The sequence below is a fragment of the Vanellus vanellus genome (genome assembly GCF_965231255.1).
Source record: "Vanellus vanellus genome assembly, chromosome: 10".
NCBI classification, from domain to species: Eukaryota; Metazoa; Chordata; class Aves; order Charadriiformes; family Charadriidae; genus Vanellus; species Vanellus vanellus.
In genome coordinates, this window is record NC_138915.1 from 4929213 (window position 1) to 4948441 (window position 19229).

The 19229-nt window shown below is 41.1% G+C and overlaps 1 protein-coding gene across 1 annotated transcript in view; it reads left to right on the forward strand.

The window, feature by feature from the left end:
• COL4A6 (collagen type IV alpha 6 chain) overlaps positions 1–19229 on the forward strand; it is a 49243-nt gene that overhangs the window by 14886 nt on the left and 15128 nt on the right. The window contains exons 10-23 of the mRNA XM_082488412.1: positions 507–566; positions 1479–1523; positions 2732–2785; positions 4130–4199; positions 4929–5039; positions 5887–6036; positions 7622–7726; positions 8682–8842; positions 9835–10014; positions 10571–10754; positions 15513–15584; positions 15996–16103; positions 17241–17462; positions 17705–17866. Coding sequence (XP_082344538.1) covers positions 507–566; positions 1479–1523; positions 2732–2785; positions 4130–4199; positions 4929–5039; positions 5887–6036; positions 7622–7726; positions 8682–8842; positions 9835–10014; positions 10571–10754; positions 15513–15584; positions 15996–16103; positions 17241–17462; positions 17705–17866 — 1684 coding nt within the window. The remainder of the gene's footprint in view (positions 1–506; positions 567–1478; positions 1524–2731; positions 2786–4129; positions 4200–4928; positions 5040–5886; positions 6037–7621; positions 7727–8681; positions 8843–9834; positions 10015–10570; positions 10755–15512; positions 15585–15995; positions 16104–17240; positions 17463–17704; positions 17867–19229) is intronic.

Sequence of the window (19229 nt, forward strand, 5' to 3'; positions counted from 1 at the left end):
GAAATTAAATCTCGGTGTTTTATCTCTGGATTTGATACTTCTTGCTGACTGCGAAAACCATCAAATGTTGAGCGTGAAAATGCTCATTTTGTGTCATTCTTAGGCCTTAGAAACAAAAAAGGGTGCTCTGAGAACTCTTTCGAGCTGCTGCTGTTAAGAAATGGGATTTGAAATATTTTCTAAATGTAGAATAGAATACAGAGTAGCAGTGGCAGGACTTTGTTGTTCATAGCATTGTGTTACTTGCACTTGTTAATGGGAGATGTGCCATGGTTTAAATGGATGGAAAACATGGGGAATGAAGAAAATACACTGCACATGCTTCCAAGTCTGGTTGATACAGGTTTTCTTTCTGGGGCAAAAGAGTCCCAGCAGAAACAGTCAGTTCCCCTTGTCTCTCTGTTGTACGGTTTGTATTAATAGATGGATTTGTCCTCATTTTGTCTTAGGGCTGTGCTATTCAATTCCAAACAGATCACAGATTTAACGTTGACGTTTTTCCTCAGGGTTTCGGAGGTGTTGGAGAAAAGGGAGAAAAAGGTGTGCCTGGCTTACCGGGTGCCAGGGTAGGTAACTTTACAAAGTCCTTAAATGCCTGTGCTCAAACACATGAAATGGGCCTTTCATCAACAAAAGCGTTCCCAAAGCATGTAGGAGTCTCAGACATAGGACTGGGTCCCATAGCAGCCAGCACCACACAACAACAGAACCAATGCACAGTACTTATGTCAGTAAAGTCTTGGATTAAAGGTGAGATGAAAGATATATACAGACAAGGCAGCCCAAGAAAATCATACAGAAGTATTTAGTGGAGGTATTGACACTGCAGGGCCTGTGTTTTTCCAATTTTTTTGAAAGCTTCACAGAAAAAGAAGCTTGCAGGAGGTCCAAATGAAGATAATAAATAAGCCTTGCAGGGGCTTTAGGGAGGTCTTACTAGTGCAAGAACCATCCATGAGAGAGCACAGGTAGATATTTGGGGAAGAAACAGGCAAGCTGTCAATAAATGTTGGTTTAACTAGTCAATGAATGTGGGAGTTAACAGCATGCTCAATCACATGCCAGCCATAGATTCTTCAAACCACCATGACCCTGCAGAGACGTGCTTATACACAGCAGGAAGCCCAAGGCGTTCTGTGTGCAGAATAAATTCTCAAGATTGCATTAACTTTCATGGCTTTATAATTACAAAGGACCTACCTAACTTCCTAGTAAGTTGAGACACCATGACTTAATTAACTTGAACCACCGATTAGAAAGACAATGGCTAAAGAAGATAAGGCTTCTTTTATCAGTTATTCTGCTGAATTCTTTCAGTTATGATCGTTAATATTTTGGAGATATGGAAAATCAGTGGTAACTTCTCCTTTTGAAAGTTTTACCTTTTCATTCTTTGGTGCCGAGATATATGGAGCCTGATATAATAAGACCAGACAGAGATGGAGCCTTTGAAAGTTAATGCGTTTTTTCTGTTCTAGGGTCTTTTGGGACTGGATGGATCTGATGGGATTACAGGCAGAAAGGTGAGATTTCTTTTATTTTTTACTGTACTTACAATTAGAGAATCCATCTGACTGCTTAAGATCTGCTGACTTCCTTATCTACTGGCTCCAGTTCTCTGCTGGATGAATGCACCTGCCTTATTAAACTAGTGAGAGCTATCTGGAAAGTCTGCGTAAAACTCTAGATCCCTTTAAGTCTCTCTTTAGTTATCCACCACCACAGACTGGAAATTGTACATTCCCTCCTGCAACAATTGACTCTCCCACTTTTTCTCTTTCTGGGGTGGAAATGGCCAGGTGATCAAGTGGCTGAAAATGTGTTAAGAGACTTCCGCTTGCAGATAACAGCAGTGGAAGTTGTTCAAGAAAGCAACTTTCAGAAATACAGGTTTCATTTTGCAGCCTGGAATTCAGTCACTTTCTTGTATATTTTGTTTTATATATGTCCTTTTCAAAATATACTGAAGGTGATGTTATCTCCTATATAATCTAATTCATATCTATATGTTATATGATTAAAAACAAGCTCTTTATGACAAGCTTCTCAACAGTACTGTGTATGGGCCATATTGGGGCCTACAGCTGTCCAAGACCTCAGAATCACAGGCAAGGTTTAAAGTTAAGGTTCCCTGCTCCAAAGCTCTTGGAACATCGCCTTTTGTCTGCAGTGGCGGTGGGATTTGCAATCCATACCTACGTTACCCAATAGTGAACAGTAGATGGCTTCTGTGCAGATTTCCAGTCACACACCCAGAAGGGGAATTTTGGTGTCCCAGAGAATGCTACCAGGACATGGATAGCTGGAGAGCTCGATCTCCCAGTGTCACTTTAAATGTGTTGGTGCCAATCATTGTTGAAGAGGGAACATAGTGGAGGGGAAAGTGTTGGGGACAAGGAAGATAATGTTCTAGACTCCTCACTCCACAAGCATTTCTACAGTTCCATGAGAACTCCAAGGTGTCCTCCGGATTTGGACACCCTCATGCCTGCTCACAAGTTCTCACCATCTTTACAGCACAAGGAGGCCTAAAGGAGCTGTGGCATTTTGTGAGTGCTGAGAAATTGATGCCATCAGTTTTCTCTTTCTTTATTTCTTCTGCAAATGTTTGGTAGGACAACGAATTAGGTTTGTGATTCAAGTCCAGGAACTGCAGATGTCTCAGCTAACAAATAATGCCACTGTCTCATTGTATCACTGTGTAACAGTGTTCCCGTCTGTGACTTTGCAGGGTCATCCAGGTATTCCAGGCTATCCAGGACTGGATGGAGTCGAAGGCATGAAGGTAACTTCTCAAATGAAAATACTAAAGCATTGCCCTTTTAAATATATTTGCATGAATATATGTTATCATTGCCCCAATCAAATATCTTCTTTACCTCTGTATCACTGTAATTTTCAATAAGTTTTAGTTCCTCATTTACTTTATTGTTAAGTATAAAAATGAGTGGTTGCTGAACTATGAACACTTGGCTATTTTAATACCTTTACAATGTTCGTTCATGTAACTTCATGACTTAAAGTTGGAGGTGTAGTCTTTCTGGTCTTCTTTATCCTTACACCAGTGCCATATTTACTGGACAACTGAGGCAAGATTAGATAGCAGTAAGTGGATGTTACGGTAGTTGCCAAGGCTATCTGTAGTCTTCCGTCACAGATCTTCAAGTATTGACAAGCCTGAAAATAATGTGTTCGATTTCTCCTGCTAGAGATAAGCAAAGCATAGCAGACATTTTCTGGGTATCTCACAACTTGGGCAGTCAGACGTCCGGAAACTGAGTGGAAAATGGTTGGATAGTAGTTTGCTGTGAAAAACGCTTATCTGCCACCCAGATTGGTATATGGTTGGCAGAGATGTGAAATGCAAGTACTGAAGGGCTGTTTTGTGCAGAGCACATGGAAGAAGGAGCAGGACGGGTTTATGCACAGAGGAATATTACTGGCAGAAGCAACAGTGTGCACTGCCTCGGCTCACTGCGTGGGGTTGATATGATAAATATGATGGCAATTTGGGCAAGTTAGATTTTGCACTTGCTATTTCAAAGAGGATTTGATACTGTGTTAGAGTGAGAGGAAGGAATGACACTGCAGTTTGTCACAACTTGCTTGTTCTACCTGTGTGGTTTTGTGGAGGAATCCAATTTCCTGGAAGCTCCAAATCTTGAAATTCGGGATTCCAAGGCAACAGATAGCTGCAGTGATGAATACTTTTAAAAATGGGTACGTTCATAGCAGCGCTCTTGCTTTTACCACAAGGTGAACAAATATGATCTGCCTGATATTGGTCAATATGCAGATATGATAACTGGTCTCCAGTACACAGGGTATGTCTATACATGTCCGTGCTTCCTATTGAGGTAACGGGATGCCTTCAGAGGATAGCAGGATAGCAGCAAACCCTTTATCTGAAGCAGCCATCAGTTTCATCAGACAGAAAGTAGGTAAGTCAGGACAGCAGATGATTGTGAATAGCAGAAGGACAAAGTGAATTCTTCACCAAGACAAAGAATGATGATTAGTCAGTGAATGACCACAGACATTGCTACCATAATACAGTCTGTCTCCTGACAAGCAGTCTTCCCCTCCATCACCCATCTGAATGTGGCGTGAATCTGTTTTCTTCTAACAGGGTGAATTAGGTGACATCGGTCCCCCAGGCCCTCCTATCGTTATTGACAGGGAAGGTGTAGTCATTTCAGGTACACATTTCCATTTTGTTTTGGAACTTGTCTAAGCACTTTTTCTGGTCCATCTTTCCTTCTCACTATTTTTTACCACTTTTCCACATTGTGTATTGGGCCTAACCCATCCCTTGTTATTTTTCCTTTAATTTTTGTATTGTTGTTATACAGATGCATTTGGTGCTGTGTTTATAACTTCAGAGTTTCCAATAAACCTTTCATCCCCACATTGCAGAATGATATGGTTCAAGGCAAAATGAAATTTAGTGCCTGGGAGGCTGACTGTGTGTGAGCACGGGGAAGTGCTATGTGTCTTTCTTCAATGTACTAAGGAAAAGTGGCTTCCTTGTGTTGCTTGGAAATGGGCACTCTGAATGTCATTCTGCTGTTATTTGTCGTTCAATGTGGTAAGAATATTGTTGAGAAAATGAACTTAATTAACACCACAGCTGAATGAGGGAGGCATGGATGGGAACAGCCTCTGAAGCTGTAAAGGTAAGCGGACAAATTGTATGATCTCTCCTATTCTGCCTCCTTCACATGCAATCAAGTTTGAAACAACCTCTAACAGGTCAGGAGGAATTTTTCCCATTATTTTAAACCTTGACTAACAGGCTTACTGCTAACGGCTTTGCAACCTTTGCTGTCAATGAGATCAGTGGCCACCAGGGTAGTTGGCTGAACGGAGTCTTTCAGCAGAAATTCTCATGAGGTTTTCCTCCGTGTTTTTCTGTCTTTGTCTCATAGGTGCCCCGGGCGACCCTGGAAACCCGGGAATACCTGGTCCTCCAGGAGAGGAAGGGATCAGTGGTTTACCAGGCCTTCCAGGAGCTCCAGGGTTTCCAGGCCTGGAGGGAGGTAAAGCAGCCGCTAACAGTGCCCTTCGCGGGCTGTTTTCTGTGTGTGTTGCTGAGAAGACTCTGGGTAGTGGTGTGGAGATGGTAAAGGTATTGGCGCAAGCCTCTCCCTGCTCTTTCAGCTGGCTGATTTGCAGGCTGCTGTATGAGACGTAGGAGGCAGGGGTGACACACAGGGAAACCAAGTATGTTGACTTGGATGGGAGCAGAATTAGTCCCACAACGATTACAGCCCAGGTTAGTCTTCAGGTGTGAATATTTGTTGTAGCACTGTACGCAGGAGGTTCGTTGTTTGATTTCCATTTCAAATGAGTTGATTGGCAGAACCTTTCCTACATTTTAAAGAACAGCAAATGTTTTTGAATGTTATTTTTTTTTAAATTACTTTTCATATTTGCAATAGAGAGCTAGCAGATTGGCTAGATAAACCCACTGTAGGTGGAACCCATTTGTCCCATCAAAGATCTCACTTGAAGGCTTCTGTTTCTCTTGAATGTCATCTGTGAAATCCTGTCCTACAATGATCCAGAGACTAGGAACTATTAAGGAAATTACCTTACTCAAAGGAAATCAGAAAATAAATAACTGCAGTCTTACATAGTTAACTATCCAACTGATCAGTGGGACTTCAGTGCAGCCCTGTGAAGTTTTTTGGATGACCAAAGGAGCGTGTAAATGGGAGCTAGTTGGTGCCTCTGATTAGTAAGGTTTCCTTTGTGTGCAATTATAAATTGTTCTGTGTTAAGATGGTTGCAGTTCAGGGCACAACAGTAATTTTCATAACGTTAGAAATATTAGAATGTGTTTGCTGCTGGAGGAGGGCTGCTCATTGTGTCCTTCTTGTCTAGATGGAATGGGCCCTGGAGGGTCTCCAGGTGTTCCAGGTGTGAAGGGTGAAGTGGGAGAACCAGGAAGAGCAACGATTGGATTACCAGGCACTCCTGGCAGAGATGGTTTACCGGGTCTGCCAGGAGCACCAGGATTGCCTGGTTCACCACGTATGTATATTTTTAACATCTAGTTTTATATTTGATTTAGAGCAAAACAAGACAAATAATCATTTATGTATTTATTTCTTTGCCGGTGAGGATTATTCATCTGTAAATCTTAAATGTTTGGCTGACACCTCATTGTGACATTAACTCCCAACCTTAAATATATGTATCAGCAGCCACTCCTCTGAAGTAAGAAAATACAGGTAATTATTGTTAGAGTGTAGCCTGAGACACTGAAGCACAAGGTTGTGTAGACACAGTTTATGACACAGAGGACTTTGAAGTTCTAGGCTAGTCTCCTACTGGCTTAGATAAAGAATAGACAGTGACCTTATGAACACCTAGGGTAAATGTCCAGTCTTGTGAGTAGGTATTTTGGGTACCAGGAGTCAGACAGGATGCCTGAAGAGACAGTTTTCAGAGTAAAGGAAATGTGATTTTATTTTTACATGCTCATTTGAATGGATTCCCTGATTGGATTAATTGTTTTGTTTTCCTCAGAAAGTCAGTATTACATGAAAAGGGTTGATTTTACACAAACCTTGTGTGTTCCCATTCTGCCATAAACTGAATTCAAACAGCCTGTTTTATTTTTGAGAGCCAACCTTTCAAAACAGGGCACACTCCAGTGATGGAGGCAATGAGCATGGTCTGATGAAATGATTTTCTGTGGAGAAGAAAGAAGTGCTCTCTTCTCAATATCTGTTTGCTAGTCAAACTCGGCTCATTTTTCTGCAGAGTCTGTAAAGCTCTTGTAGCTGTTTTTAGCTGATGATTGCAGTTTGTTTCCATAGAACATCAGACGGGTGCTGGTCAGCACTCCGTCTTGCTGTTGTCCCTGAGGGGAAGGGTTTTCAGACACAGTAGTTTTAGATTATGTTAGATGGCTTTCCACTGCTTTTTCTGTCAGCTCATGTTTCATTCTGTTCAGCATATAAAGAGATGTAGAAAAGAATCCTGCAGTTGTAAAGTGAGGGACAGGGAAATTCCCCTTAACCGTTTTTGCCATTTAGTCTCCCTCCTGAGCAACTTGATGAGAAGTTGTGGAGCTCTGCAGAAGGCATGCAGCCCTGGGGATGACTCTACCATGCCAGCAGCAGCTATCATCTATGATAGCTTCTCTGCCAACAAAAAGGGCAATAGCTAGTTATCACAATCACCAATACACTGCTCTGTCCCTTCAGCTTCTATCCATATGAGTCTCAGCTACTCCCAGAGCTGTGAAGGTGCATCTGCCATGAACTAAGTCATTCACCCTTCCTTATACAGCCTGTTCGTAGTTTGGTTAGTTCTTTGCCAACTGTTAAGTCTTTGAAAAAAGCGCACTGGTGGAGCAGTGGAGGAGCGAAACTCTGTTTCAACCACATTGTGAGAGCTTTTGCTTTTCTGTGTGAGAAGCTAGAAGCAAACGTATGGCAGAGAACTGCAGCCTATGATACCAACCAAGTTCCGTCCCCTTGTGTAAATTCCACAGTTGCAGTTTGAGCCGGTGCTGTTTCTGTCAGTTGTGTAACTGACATTGTAAGTATTTAATGAGCTGGAAGTCTCGCCTTCTCATGGCTTTTGCTTGCCTTCTTTCTGCATGTAGGTCCTTCATTGCCCCCAGACGCTATCCTGGATGGAAGGCCTGGGGCTCCAGGGGAGCCTGGACAAAGAGGGCTGCCAGGAGCTTTGGGTCCAAAGGGATACAAAGGTAATTGACTCTTGTTTTGAGAGAGCCTTTTAGCAGTCATTGGGCCTCAGAAAGTTATTTACACGTGGTTAATATCGTAAGGGATGAGGTAGAAGTGTCTTTATGACAAATCACAGGAGGTTAAGATGGATTAAAGGAGCCAACAGCCTTTACAATTTTGAAAGAATTGTGCCCAGCACTGCCAGCAAAAACCTATTTCCTACTTCCTACTCTGCTCAGGCAAATAAGCAGATAAACATCTCATATCCAGAAAATGAGCTAAGTAGGTTATAGCCTACTATAAGCCATAAGACGTAATGAGACTTAGGAATAAAACCTTGTTCACTGCTTTTTGCAGTATAGGCTGGAAATGACAGAGAAACTTAATTTCATTCTCCTCTGTGCTAAAAACAATGAGAATTTGGGTCTTAGTATGTGACAGAACCAGCAGGAAAAGCCGTGATGACGCGGACATCACTGTGCTTTGTGATTGTTTGGATCCATGGCCAGTTAAAATTCAGGGAAATATAAAGATATCCAGCTGAGGGTCATTGTAACCTACTGTGAGTGGGAGTACGGGTTTGCTTTATCTGTGTAACCTACTGTGAGTAGGAGTATGGATTTGCTTTATCTGACACGTAACTATCTCTTTAAAAACCCACAAGACTTCTGTCCTAAAACTCTCCTAAACCCATCTGTTTAGGAGAGTCTAAACCTTTGGGAAGAGGTCAAGAAGTGCTGAGGTTCATGCTGCACATGGTAATTTGGTGATGGGCATTGCATACTAGTTAAACTGGACAAAACCTGAGTTCCACTTGCTTGACACTCACATCACCTGAGCAGAGCAGGCACAAAATCAAATAATATGAGAATGACTTTGTCCTAATTGAGTCAAATACTGCTTTTGGAGCTGTTGCAACTGAAAAGGTATTTATCCGAATGAAACTGAGTTTGGAGTGTTGACTGTATTTTCCAGGAGAGGCAGGTGATTGTGCTTGTGATGGAGGAGTTACAAGAGCTGGTCTAAAAGGCATCTCAGGTCTACCGGGTCCATCAGGAAGCCCTGGTGTGCCTGGGATTAAGGGCATTGGTGGAGACCCAGGCACTGTGGGGGCACCAGGACTGCGAGGCCCTCCGGTAAGGCAGGAAGAGTTTATATTGGTTGTCATGAATTAAAGGAGAAGAAGTACCCATGTACAATTGCTGGTGTTGATTGTAGTGAAAGCTGAACACATTTTTTTGCATAAGTTCTTTTACTTGTTTGGATTTTAAAAAAAAAAAAAAGCAACCCAGAAACTGATCTGTGAAAAGCAGCTGCAAGTAGAGAAATTATCACCTACAAAAAATGGGAGAGGAAATGCTTCTTAATTTCTGAGAACTGCATGTTTAGCAGTCAAGAGAAAACCAGTAACAATTATTCATCCCTTGGCTTCTTGGCCATAGTCATACATGGATTAGACCCAGGGTTCTTCCTAAGTGAGGGCTGGTTGGGGAAGCAGATGTACATCTGAAAAATGACCTGAAAAATCGAATGGTGAGATCTTTTCACATCATTGCTCATAGCTGTAAAAACTGTGTGCCATAGATGCAGTCTCCTTCTCAACTGTTGTATGCTAAATACATTACTGAGAGTTGAGCTGTGTTTTTTATGAAACAGCAACCATAACAAACAGGATTTTCCAAAGTGCTGAGCATTGCTTATTTGCAGTATTTACTTTTGAAAATTGTAGTCCATAAAGATACCAGTCTTGTGTCTTCAGAGTATCTTTATCAGTGTCAGTAAATGAAGCACACCAAGTAATAGGGATAATAGATTCAATACTTGAGCCCAGTTATATCATGAGTGATGTAATGTTTCCAGATGCCATCCAAAATTGCTGTCACTATAGTGCTATATACCAGGGTTTGGCTTGCCACTGTAAAGCTGTAGTGACTCGATTGAAACATTTGGAGTAATCAAACCTCCTTTTTTAATATTTTTTTTTAGTGTAATGTATACAATAGGAAGCCCTTTGGAGATTCTTTCTAGCTCCGGTCATTGTGTCCTGTCCTCATATGATATTTTTAAGAAGCCAAGCCTTTTCTCTGCACTTTCATATTCCTGTTTTTTTTTATCTTTTGGTCTGTAGGCTTCAGTTGGTCAGCAAGGTCTTCCCGGCCTTAAGGGAGAAAAAGGGGATTCGTCCTATGCAACAGGCAGAGGTGCTCGTGGGGACCGTGGTGCGACAGCACCCAGAGGACCTTCTGGCATCCCGGGAACCCCTGGCAGGGATGGACTTCCAGGCTTGCCAGGCCCACCAGGCCCTCCAGTAAGTTCAGATTAATTTAGCAGCAGTGCTTCAGAATTGGAATAAAGAGCAGAGACAACAGAAGGGCCTGCCCTGATTAGCCCTGTGGTAAGTCTCCAAATACAAAAAAAGCTCACAGTCCCTGAGAACAAATTTGTCTTGGTCAGGATTAATAATTGGCACTCATTATGCCTCTGGCTACCCAGTCAAAAGATAAACTTCCAGTAGTGGGGTAGACCCTACTCCCGTTTTATATTGTGTCCTAAAAGATAAAAGACACTGTAGGCATAATTATGAGTCAAATCTTGGAATAGAAAAATCACAGCAGAATCTTTTTAATTAAAAAGAAAGTAAACGTCTTTCAGGGTATGTAATATTTACATTTTGGCAAATAGAACATCAAGCTCACTGAGTTTTCCTGCATTTTGAAATAATGCTGGATAATTTACAGTGGTTTCCACGTACCTTCCCAGGCCCATCTGAACCTTGCACTGATCTGATGAAACTCCCATGCATTTGTTAAAATGTGTATATTCTTTCTCTGATTTTCAGCTGTAATTGTCTTTGCTGTGCACAGGGCGATGGTGGGCTCGGTTTCCCAGGTGAAAAAGGACTGCCAGGATTACCTGGCTCCAAGGGCCATCGTGGAGAAACTGGTTCTCCTGGTGTTGGATATCCAGGTCCTAGTGGAGTTCGTGGGCCACCAGGTGACCCAGGAATGGATGGGTTTCCAGGACAAGCAGGTCTTCCAGGACCTCCGGGTAGGTGTTGCTGGGTCTGCTCTTATTTTGAAAAGGTGCAAAGCTGCTACAAGTCAAGTGGCACTCAACTTACTGTTGTGCTTGTAGCCAGGCCAGAAGATTGCATTAGATTAAAGATTGTTTTTTAAATTAATTGAAAGTGGTTTGTGGGCTCACCAGGCCTCACACAGCAGTCACAGCTTTCTCAAGTTGTCATGCTCGGGAGGACACAGATAATAAGCAACAAATACTCAAACAGTACTCAAATACTAAGAGTGTTGGATGGAGCTACTCACTGACTATTGCTGGAGAACCATTTAACACCAAAGGTAGTTAGGAAGATTGATAAAATGAGGTTTTTAAAAAGCACAGCCTACTTCAATGTCCAGGTAAAAATAGTAACTCACTGGTATTCTGACTTCTGAATCAATTCTCAGAACTATTACTATTATTGGAATAAGAGCTACAGATTTTTTAAAAGAAGAAACTGTAGTACATTGTATGTATGAACAGGCATTGGTGAATAAGCCATTATCATGACTGTCTGGTAGGGAGTTCACTTATAACTGGTGCAGCCATCTCTGGGCTGTTTGCTTCCTGAGGTACTCCAGTTTGGCTCAGTTGGTATGTCATTATATGTACCTACAGCATACCATAGTGACAAGTGAAAAAGTCATTAAATATAGGTTTGATAATGTTTCACGTATGATGTTTTATGGTCATTCTCAGAGTTCAAAGTGAGTTACATGGAAAGTCGTATATCTAAATGTTTATGGAAAATTTTTCATAACGAAATGACTGCAGAAAGCTAGTCCCAATGTCTTGATTCCAGGCCAGCCGTTTAAATATAATTTAAGATAAACAGTATTTTTTCTTTGCTGCTGGTGATTTTCAGTGTATTTTCCACTCTGTGTACACTTAGGCTTCTAGGTTTATAATTCTGTCAGTATCAATAATGCAGAATCAATAATATATTTGCAGGCATAGTGTTGTTGCATAGGTTTCTGGACTGATAAACTGATGTTCTGAGTTCAAAAACCTTGGCGGTAAGACCACTGCAGTATGAGGAGCTGGCAGAGAAATCTTAAACCCAGAGAGAGGTGAGAGCCAGGCCGGAATAGCACTGGGAAGGTTGCACGGACATGCCGGCTGGCCTGTTACCTCACATCAGTGTCATGCTGGGTTGTTGTTATGGGGTGAGGAAACAGCTAGCATTAATGTCCCCCTGGAACAGTCTGCATAAGCTTTTTTTCCAATTCAAGTCACATGCTAAATGCTAAAAGCTTTACTAATTCATAGCTATGAATGCTTACATCTTTGTTTGGTAAATTGTCTCTTACAAAATCCACTAAATTAAAATTGCATTGTAAGATAAGTAGAAGTAAAATGCTCTGTGCATAATGTGAACTCTAGATATTGTGCGGAGCGCATCAGAAGCCAGCTTATTATGAATGCTACATCAAAGCTTTGCTAACAATGAACGGTCCTTTGTAGAAGAGTATCTATAGTCAAAATATGTGGGAAAGTGTGAATAAGTCAATAGCCAGTTCAGTTTGCACCTCCACAGAGATGTGTAAGAAAACTTATGAATGCATCAGTCCCTCCATGCTAGGAAATAATTTGCATGCATTAAAAGACCCTTTGATGTAATAAGTTTCATTTAATATTAAAAAAATGTGTGTGGGTGGAAGAAATAATCATTTCTGATACTGCCCGGACTGAAAGGCCTTATCGTGAAAATGAGGAAAGACATTTAAAAAGAGACTGTGACCTACTGAAGTTACCACGTCAAAGACACCAGTGAGGATTTTTGCTCAAGTTCATGCCACATGCAGTAAAAGAGGGTGAAACCGTTTTGCTTTGGAAAAGTCTAAGTCAGGTTTTTTATAAAAAGCTAGATTGATTTTACCTGGTGTCATGAGATTACTCAAAAATGTTAGAATTGCCCATATTTTGCTTTTATGGCTGACATGCTGGTTTCATAATTGTTTCATTTCCTCGATACTGGGATATTATTGGGTAAACTCTGATAATGTAGGATAGTAAGTAGCTGGGGAACACTAAGTTTTGCTTATATAATTTTTATGCTAGGCCTTGCTTACATCATTTCGCAAAACGCACAAGGAAACAGTCCTATTGGCATTTCAGTTATCCTCACATGAAATATCCGTTGTTCAAGTAATCTACTGCTGGCTAATAACGTAAAATACAGAATATGCTATTGTACAGATTTGTTTTTGGAAAACTCACATAAGACAGTCATTAAAGCCATGTGATGTGAATGCAACAGTATTAATTAAACTTCCCTTTCCGTGCCAGTTGCTGCCCCGAATGTTTGCTTTTTGCAAAATGTCAGTACTGTGTCTGAAGAGGAAATACCTCAGAAACGGACCTCAGCTTCTTATTTTATAAAGCGTTCAGCATCAGGCTCACATAGAATTGCAGAAGACCAGAACTGGAATTTTTGTGTTGTGTCCCTACCATTTAACTTTTACTTTATCAAAAGAACGCCCTGTCAAAGTGTACCCAAGTGCAGGCAGCAAGGTGTGTTACGTCTTGCGATCATGGTGTTAGGTGCTCATATCCATTCAAAGCATAAATTGGATCATTGGTGTTTTAGTTTTGAACCTCTGTTCTTAAAGCTAGTGCTGGCTATAAAGATGAATTGCTGTCACGGATGAAAAGGGAGCACTCTGGCTTTGTGCGAGAATGGAATTGTTACTGCAGCTCTGTGTAGATATGTTATCATGAGTATAGTAATTTTAAAATGAATTTTGCTATCAGTGAATGCCTTACATCAAGATAAAAGTAATGAATTGAGAACTGACCTTTGGTTCTGTCACATAAAAGAAGAAAATGTTCTGATGTTTCCTTCAGAATTGGCACAGCATCTCATTATGTGAGTAGATTAGACACCCTGGGGGTTGTGTTCCCTCGCATTCCCTGCTGCATCCCACTTTCCACATGAGCCTCGCTTGTTTCTTTGCATTAGAGCTGATACCTGTTAGCAGCCCCCGATTTTGAGATTAGGATAGTTCTTTCTTCTCACAAGTCTTAATAATGAAATCAGTCACACAAGTCAGAGTAATGAAATCATGAAAATTAGGATTGAGGGTGGAAAGAAAGGGGGTAGAAATGAGAGGTCAAACCAGAATCACTCTCTGTCACTTGGCATAGCGAGAGAGGGATGCTCAAATCTGCCTGGCCCGACTGGGCTTGTGGCTGGACCCTACACTAAAAGCTTAACTTTCCATCTCTGGTTGGGTGTAGGCATTGAAGTCAGAAGATTTTCACATGGCCTTTTATGAACCGAGTTGGAATCTATTGAGAAGAACCCAAGAAGAATGTCATTGAACCCGTTCTTAGCACTGTTTCAACCAAAAAATTTGTAGGGATCTTTACAGCCTTTCCACCAGAAAAGACATATTGGGTTACTTTATGAGTTTTTGCCCTGGCCTGTGTTGTTTTGAGACCCCTATTCCCACTGTCAATGTCAGAAGCAAATACCCATATTTATTATCCGTACAGCAATCCACTGATTTGATTAGATTTATCCAGTAAATAATTTGACTCAGTGTCTTTTGTTAATAAAATTTGTTATTCATCTGAAAATGTTAATCTTTTATGAAAAAAAAAGTTTTTAACTCGTGTTACTTGCTGGAAGAAATACTTCCAGTGTTACCTGATTTAGACTAGAATATCTCCTCATGACTGAAAGCAGTCAGAGTTTGGAGTGCTCTTGAGTGGCTGATGAATAAATTTAGCTTGTCAGTCTGGGAATGGAGCTTGAATAGAAGGATCCTGCAAAAAGAGTTGCAAGAGAATGAGACAATGTATCGGTGATACCTGATTATCTCATCCTTAATCAGCCTTGAAGCTGACATGAGATTTGAATTAGCAGATATTGGGCAACAGTGCAGTTAGGTAGCTGTTCCTCTGTGCATATGAAAGTGTTCAGAGTAGTGAAAAAATCCAACTCTTCCCCAAATGTGCTTTAGTAGTCCCCTTTTGTATGTAGTCTCTCTGACTAAATAGCTTTTAGAGTCCTTTAGATTTTCAATTTTAGAAAGTGTATCTACGATTGTTTAAGGCTGTTCCAGCATAGGAGCTAATTCTATGGTTCTAGCACAGACTCCGCTTAACATAACCAGAAGCATTTCTGGTGGTGGAAAGTCTTGAATTAGTTTTTGTGATAATCATTTCTGTGACTGAGTGAATGTGACTTCAAATTGTCAGTGACCTACAAGGAGGAATGTGGAAGTGTTTGAGATCTTTCAGGTAAATCTGATGTGCTAGCAACTCTGAGAACGCCACGTAAACTTCATTCTGCTGAAGAGGGATTGCTAGTACAAACAGAGCCTTTTTTTGAGAGGTGGAGGTCAAAGAGCTTTGCAGTTGCTGAGTCTTGTTTGCTGCTAATAGACTTTTAAGCCATGTGGTTATTTCTTAGTCTGACAGACTGCAGAAGAAGCAGTTGGAGATTAAGGCTGAAATAAAAAATCCTTGCTATTGCACCCTCCATGCATGCGTCTCTCTGGCCTAAGCTCTTGGGTGGCAGGTGTTTTTTTAAACACCTGTTAATAATCCCTAGATATGTATTTTATCTTGTACGTGCACATTTATTTTAGAATTTCACACTATAGCAGTGTTTGATGTGCGTAAGTTCATTCACAGCCACTTATGATATGTCCTGTAAAAAACATCTGGACATTAAATGTTCCTCTTCTGACCGTCTCTCTGAAAGGGGCTGTGTGCAACCCCAGTGTCTCTTTGTTTCAGGTATCACCTTGCCCTGCATAGTTCCTGGAGCATATGGGCCCCCAGGGACTCCCGGCTTTCCAGGATTGCCAGGTAGGGAGACAAGCTGATCGCAGTGCACTGGCTGACTACCAAGAAGCACTTATTCCTCAAGGAAGATAATACCTGCTAATTAATCTCCTCCAAGTGATAGTTATTCCAGAGAGTTAACTAGCAGAACAATGTTCTTTGTTTCCAAAAAGACTAGGCTTAAATCCCATGGAGGATCATAATGACTGCACCATTTTTTCCCTTTCAAGTAGACTCTGAACACAAACCCTCTCCTTCTGTATTTAGGTAGCTGATGAAACAGCTTTGAGACTTTATTTGGCTTAAATTGTGAATCCAGCAAGTATTTTCAGCACTAGCTTTGCAGAAGAGATCTGATCCTGTTTTCTCGTGCTGTCTTTTTGTCTTCCACTATTCATTCATCAATATTATTTATTAATATATTTTTACCCTTAGGTCCCAAAGGCAGCAAAGGCTTTCCTGGCATTCCAGGCCAACTTGGATTACACGGGTCTAAAGGACAGCCAGGGTCTCCAGGAATAATAGGCTTGCAAGGGGAACCTGGTAAGAGGGAAGTTGCTGAAGTTCTTTTTATTGTCTGGTTAATGCGTACAATATTTTACCAAAAGAGTTGTCCAACCTTTTAGGTTTGGACAACTTTTCTGCCTGGTACATTCACAACGCTCCACTGAGAGCTCCATTGCGCTCCTTTCAAAGGCAATCTCTGCAAGCAAATGATTGCAGCTTGGAAGGAAATGAAAGAAATGTTCAAGATCGTTACCTGTCTATAATATTATATCGCTTCTGGAAGAAAAGAAAATTTGTTTCTCCAGAGGCCATTGTCACATGCTTTGTTACAGTTCAGGTTAACTACAAGTTTAGAGCAAAACTTGTTTTAAGCCATGTGGTAAAGGCGTGCTGTATGCGGTGTTTGGACTCATTTTAGCTGTGGAAATTTCTGATGGTTGTATAAATAAAGCGCAAGAAGCAGAGGTGGTGAGGGAAGATTCCTCAAGCTAGGTTGCTGTGTATCCATCAGGTTTCTCTGGATATGACTGAAGAAATCTCTTAGCCTTTCACTACATTACGGGGGGGGAAGTCATCTTTGTGGGGTCACTGATTTCATGACGCAACCCCTGGGCAGTGTGACACATCCTCACAGCAGTGCAGTTTAGTGTCTGCTTGGTACAGGGAGAGTACTTTCCAGTCCTCCTTGTACCAAGGCTGCCAGTGTCTTCTGCCCCACAGTGCCAGAAGTTGTCTGACGTAGAGGACAGAGTAAGAAAGGTGTGACGAATATAACATCTTTGCAGCTCTTGTGGTTGATGGTGGTAGTGAGATACTGCCTGTCTGTAATCTGAAATGGCCATCTTCCTCCTTTTTTTATCCTTTTTTGACTAATCTGCCATCTAGTGAAACCAAGCTTGTAAAGCTGCAACTAGTTACAGCTCCCAGATACTACTAAAGTATTATTTTCTTAAAAGAAAAAATATCAGGAAAGGATATTTTAACCGTTTCAAATAGTTTCATTGCTTTCTGTCACCAATTATTGTTTGTAATTTGGTACTGAAACATTCTGCAACTTTCTGAACAACTTTTTCTTGCATGGAAATTTTTTAAATGTTGATTTTTTTAGAGATGCTATTGGAAGCAGATATTCTGTACTTCTGCTGAGTGACATTTACTGTTTTTCTCTTTAAGGCTTCCCTGGGCCTCGAGGAGACCAAGGGTCACAAGGACTTCCAGGACTGGATGGAACAGATGGTTTGCCTGGGAAAATGGGTGCTTCAGGCTTAGCTGGAACAAAAGGAGCACTTGGAGATGTATTTGGTGCTGAGAGTGGAGCCCTGGGAGAACGTGGCCGACCTGGACTCCCAGGTGATAAAGGGCTTACAGGTGATCTTGGATTTCCAGGACCGAAAGGTAAGCACTGATACTGCTTGTACCTAGGAATAACAAACTGTTTCTCTTTCAAAAATCTTCCCTCTTTCCAGTCTCTTTAAGGTACTGTGTTAGCAGTCCACTAAACTTCTCACAGGTCATGATTTGCTGGTTTTCTCTTAGAATCTAATGCAACTCAAAGCCAGTTATTAAAACTACCTTTTTAATTAAAAGTGTGAATTTTGTTGTATTTGTTCTGTAATCTCCCACCTCTCTGTTCCCAGGGTTAGACGGAAGACCAGGCCTCCTAGGTATTAAAGGCGAACAGGGTAATCCAGGATATTCGGGTGTCCCTGGATTGCGGGGACCTCCTGGTCCTGGAGGTCCTTTTGGCATTAAGGGAAAACCAGGACCCATGGGGTCAGTTGGCCTTGCAGGAGCACCAGGTATGTAGTGTCTTCAAATGAAGACAAGTAGATAAGCTGAAGCTGCAGTGTTGAGGAAGTGTGGGAGAGATTTGGCATTTGCTAGGAGTGAGCGCCTACTTCTGAGTAGGGGTAACAGGGTGCAGAATTTGAGCCTTCTGCCTCTGATTGCTGTACAACTCCTGCCTAGAAATGGTGCACCAAGGCTGTAGGAAGTACAGCAGAAAGACAGGAGAAAGCATCTTAAATGTCTTGGTGTTTTTAACATCTCTGCTCTTATGTGCTGGCTGTATCATTGACTAATCTTCATTTCCCATTTTCATGACAATTAATTTCTAATGTATGAGATTGCTTGAAACATGTCTTTGATAGATTGAAAAATTGTTGGCTTTCTCAGAACAAGCACTTAAGTCTTCTCCATCTTTCTCTTCACCGGGGCAGAAGGGAAATCTATTTCCCTTCACTTTAAGGGGAAAACCCCCACCATTTGAGTACAGCAGTATCTCTCAAGCTGCACTGACTAAAGTGTTTCATAATAACGGTATATGCAAGACTTGAGAACCAAGCGAAGAGGGACCTGGGAATTAGTATATAATGGTCTGTGACATAACTTATCTGTTCTGACATGCAGAATGACAGTGCTGGAGCACGGTGACAGCAAACGAATGAAAGCAGGAATGTCATTTGAGATGAAAATCATAGAATTTTAACATTTTTTTTATTTTGATGTTAACCTTGCTTTTGCCTCTTCTGTTGTTTTACATTTGGACTGTATGCCATATATGACTTTTCTTCAACTGTTTTTAAAAGCCTCCCATTGCTAGGATGATAAGCTCCAAATGATTAAGTTTTTTGCAGCTGTAGTCTCTCTGAATCATTAATTTCTTTTGTACCCTTGTTCTTTCTGTTTACATATTTTGTCTGTTTTTTCCTTCACCATGTTTCTATTCCATTTATCATCAACTCTCCTTTTCTGATGTCACACTGTTTGGTTATGCGTTCTTCACATAGGCTGTCAAGGTGAGAAAATGCAGTGTAGCATAAAAGCTCACGGACTAACAACCTAGCTTTTAATGCTACAAGAATTGCATTGACTATAGGTGATACCCCTTATTATTTCTAATCAAACCAGAAGGCAAAGAACCATTGCAGTGAGAATGCTCAGACAGTAACAAAGCCTGGAGCCTATAAGGAAATCCTTATCCTTAATATGTACAGATTTCAAGCGTGTGTGTTTTCTTTGTCTTCTTAAATAAAGCAGCCATTTCATCTTCTGCTTTAAAAAATACTGGGTTGTAGCTTAAAGCGTTTAAGCCTTGAGTATAATGAAGCTCATATATTGGGTGCTACTGCTGCAAATGCCATTTTTCAGAAGCCACCTGAT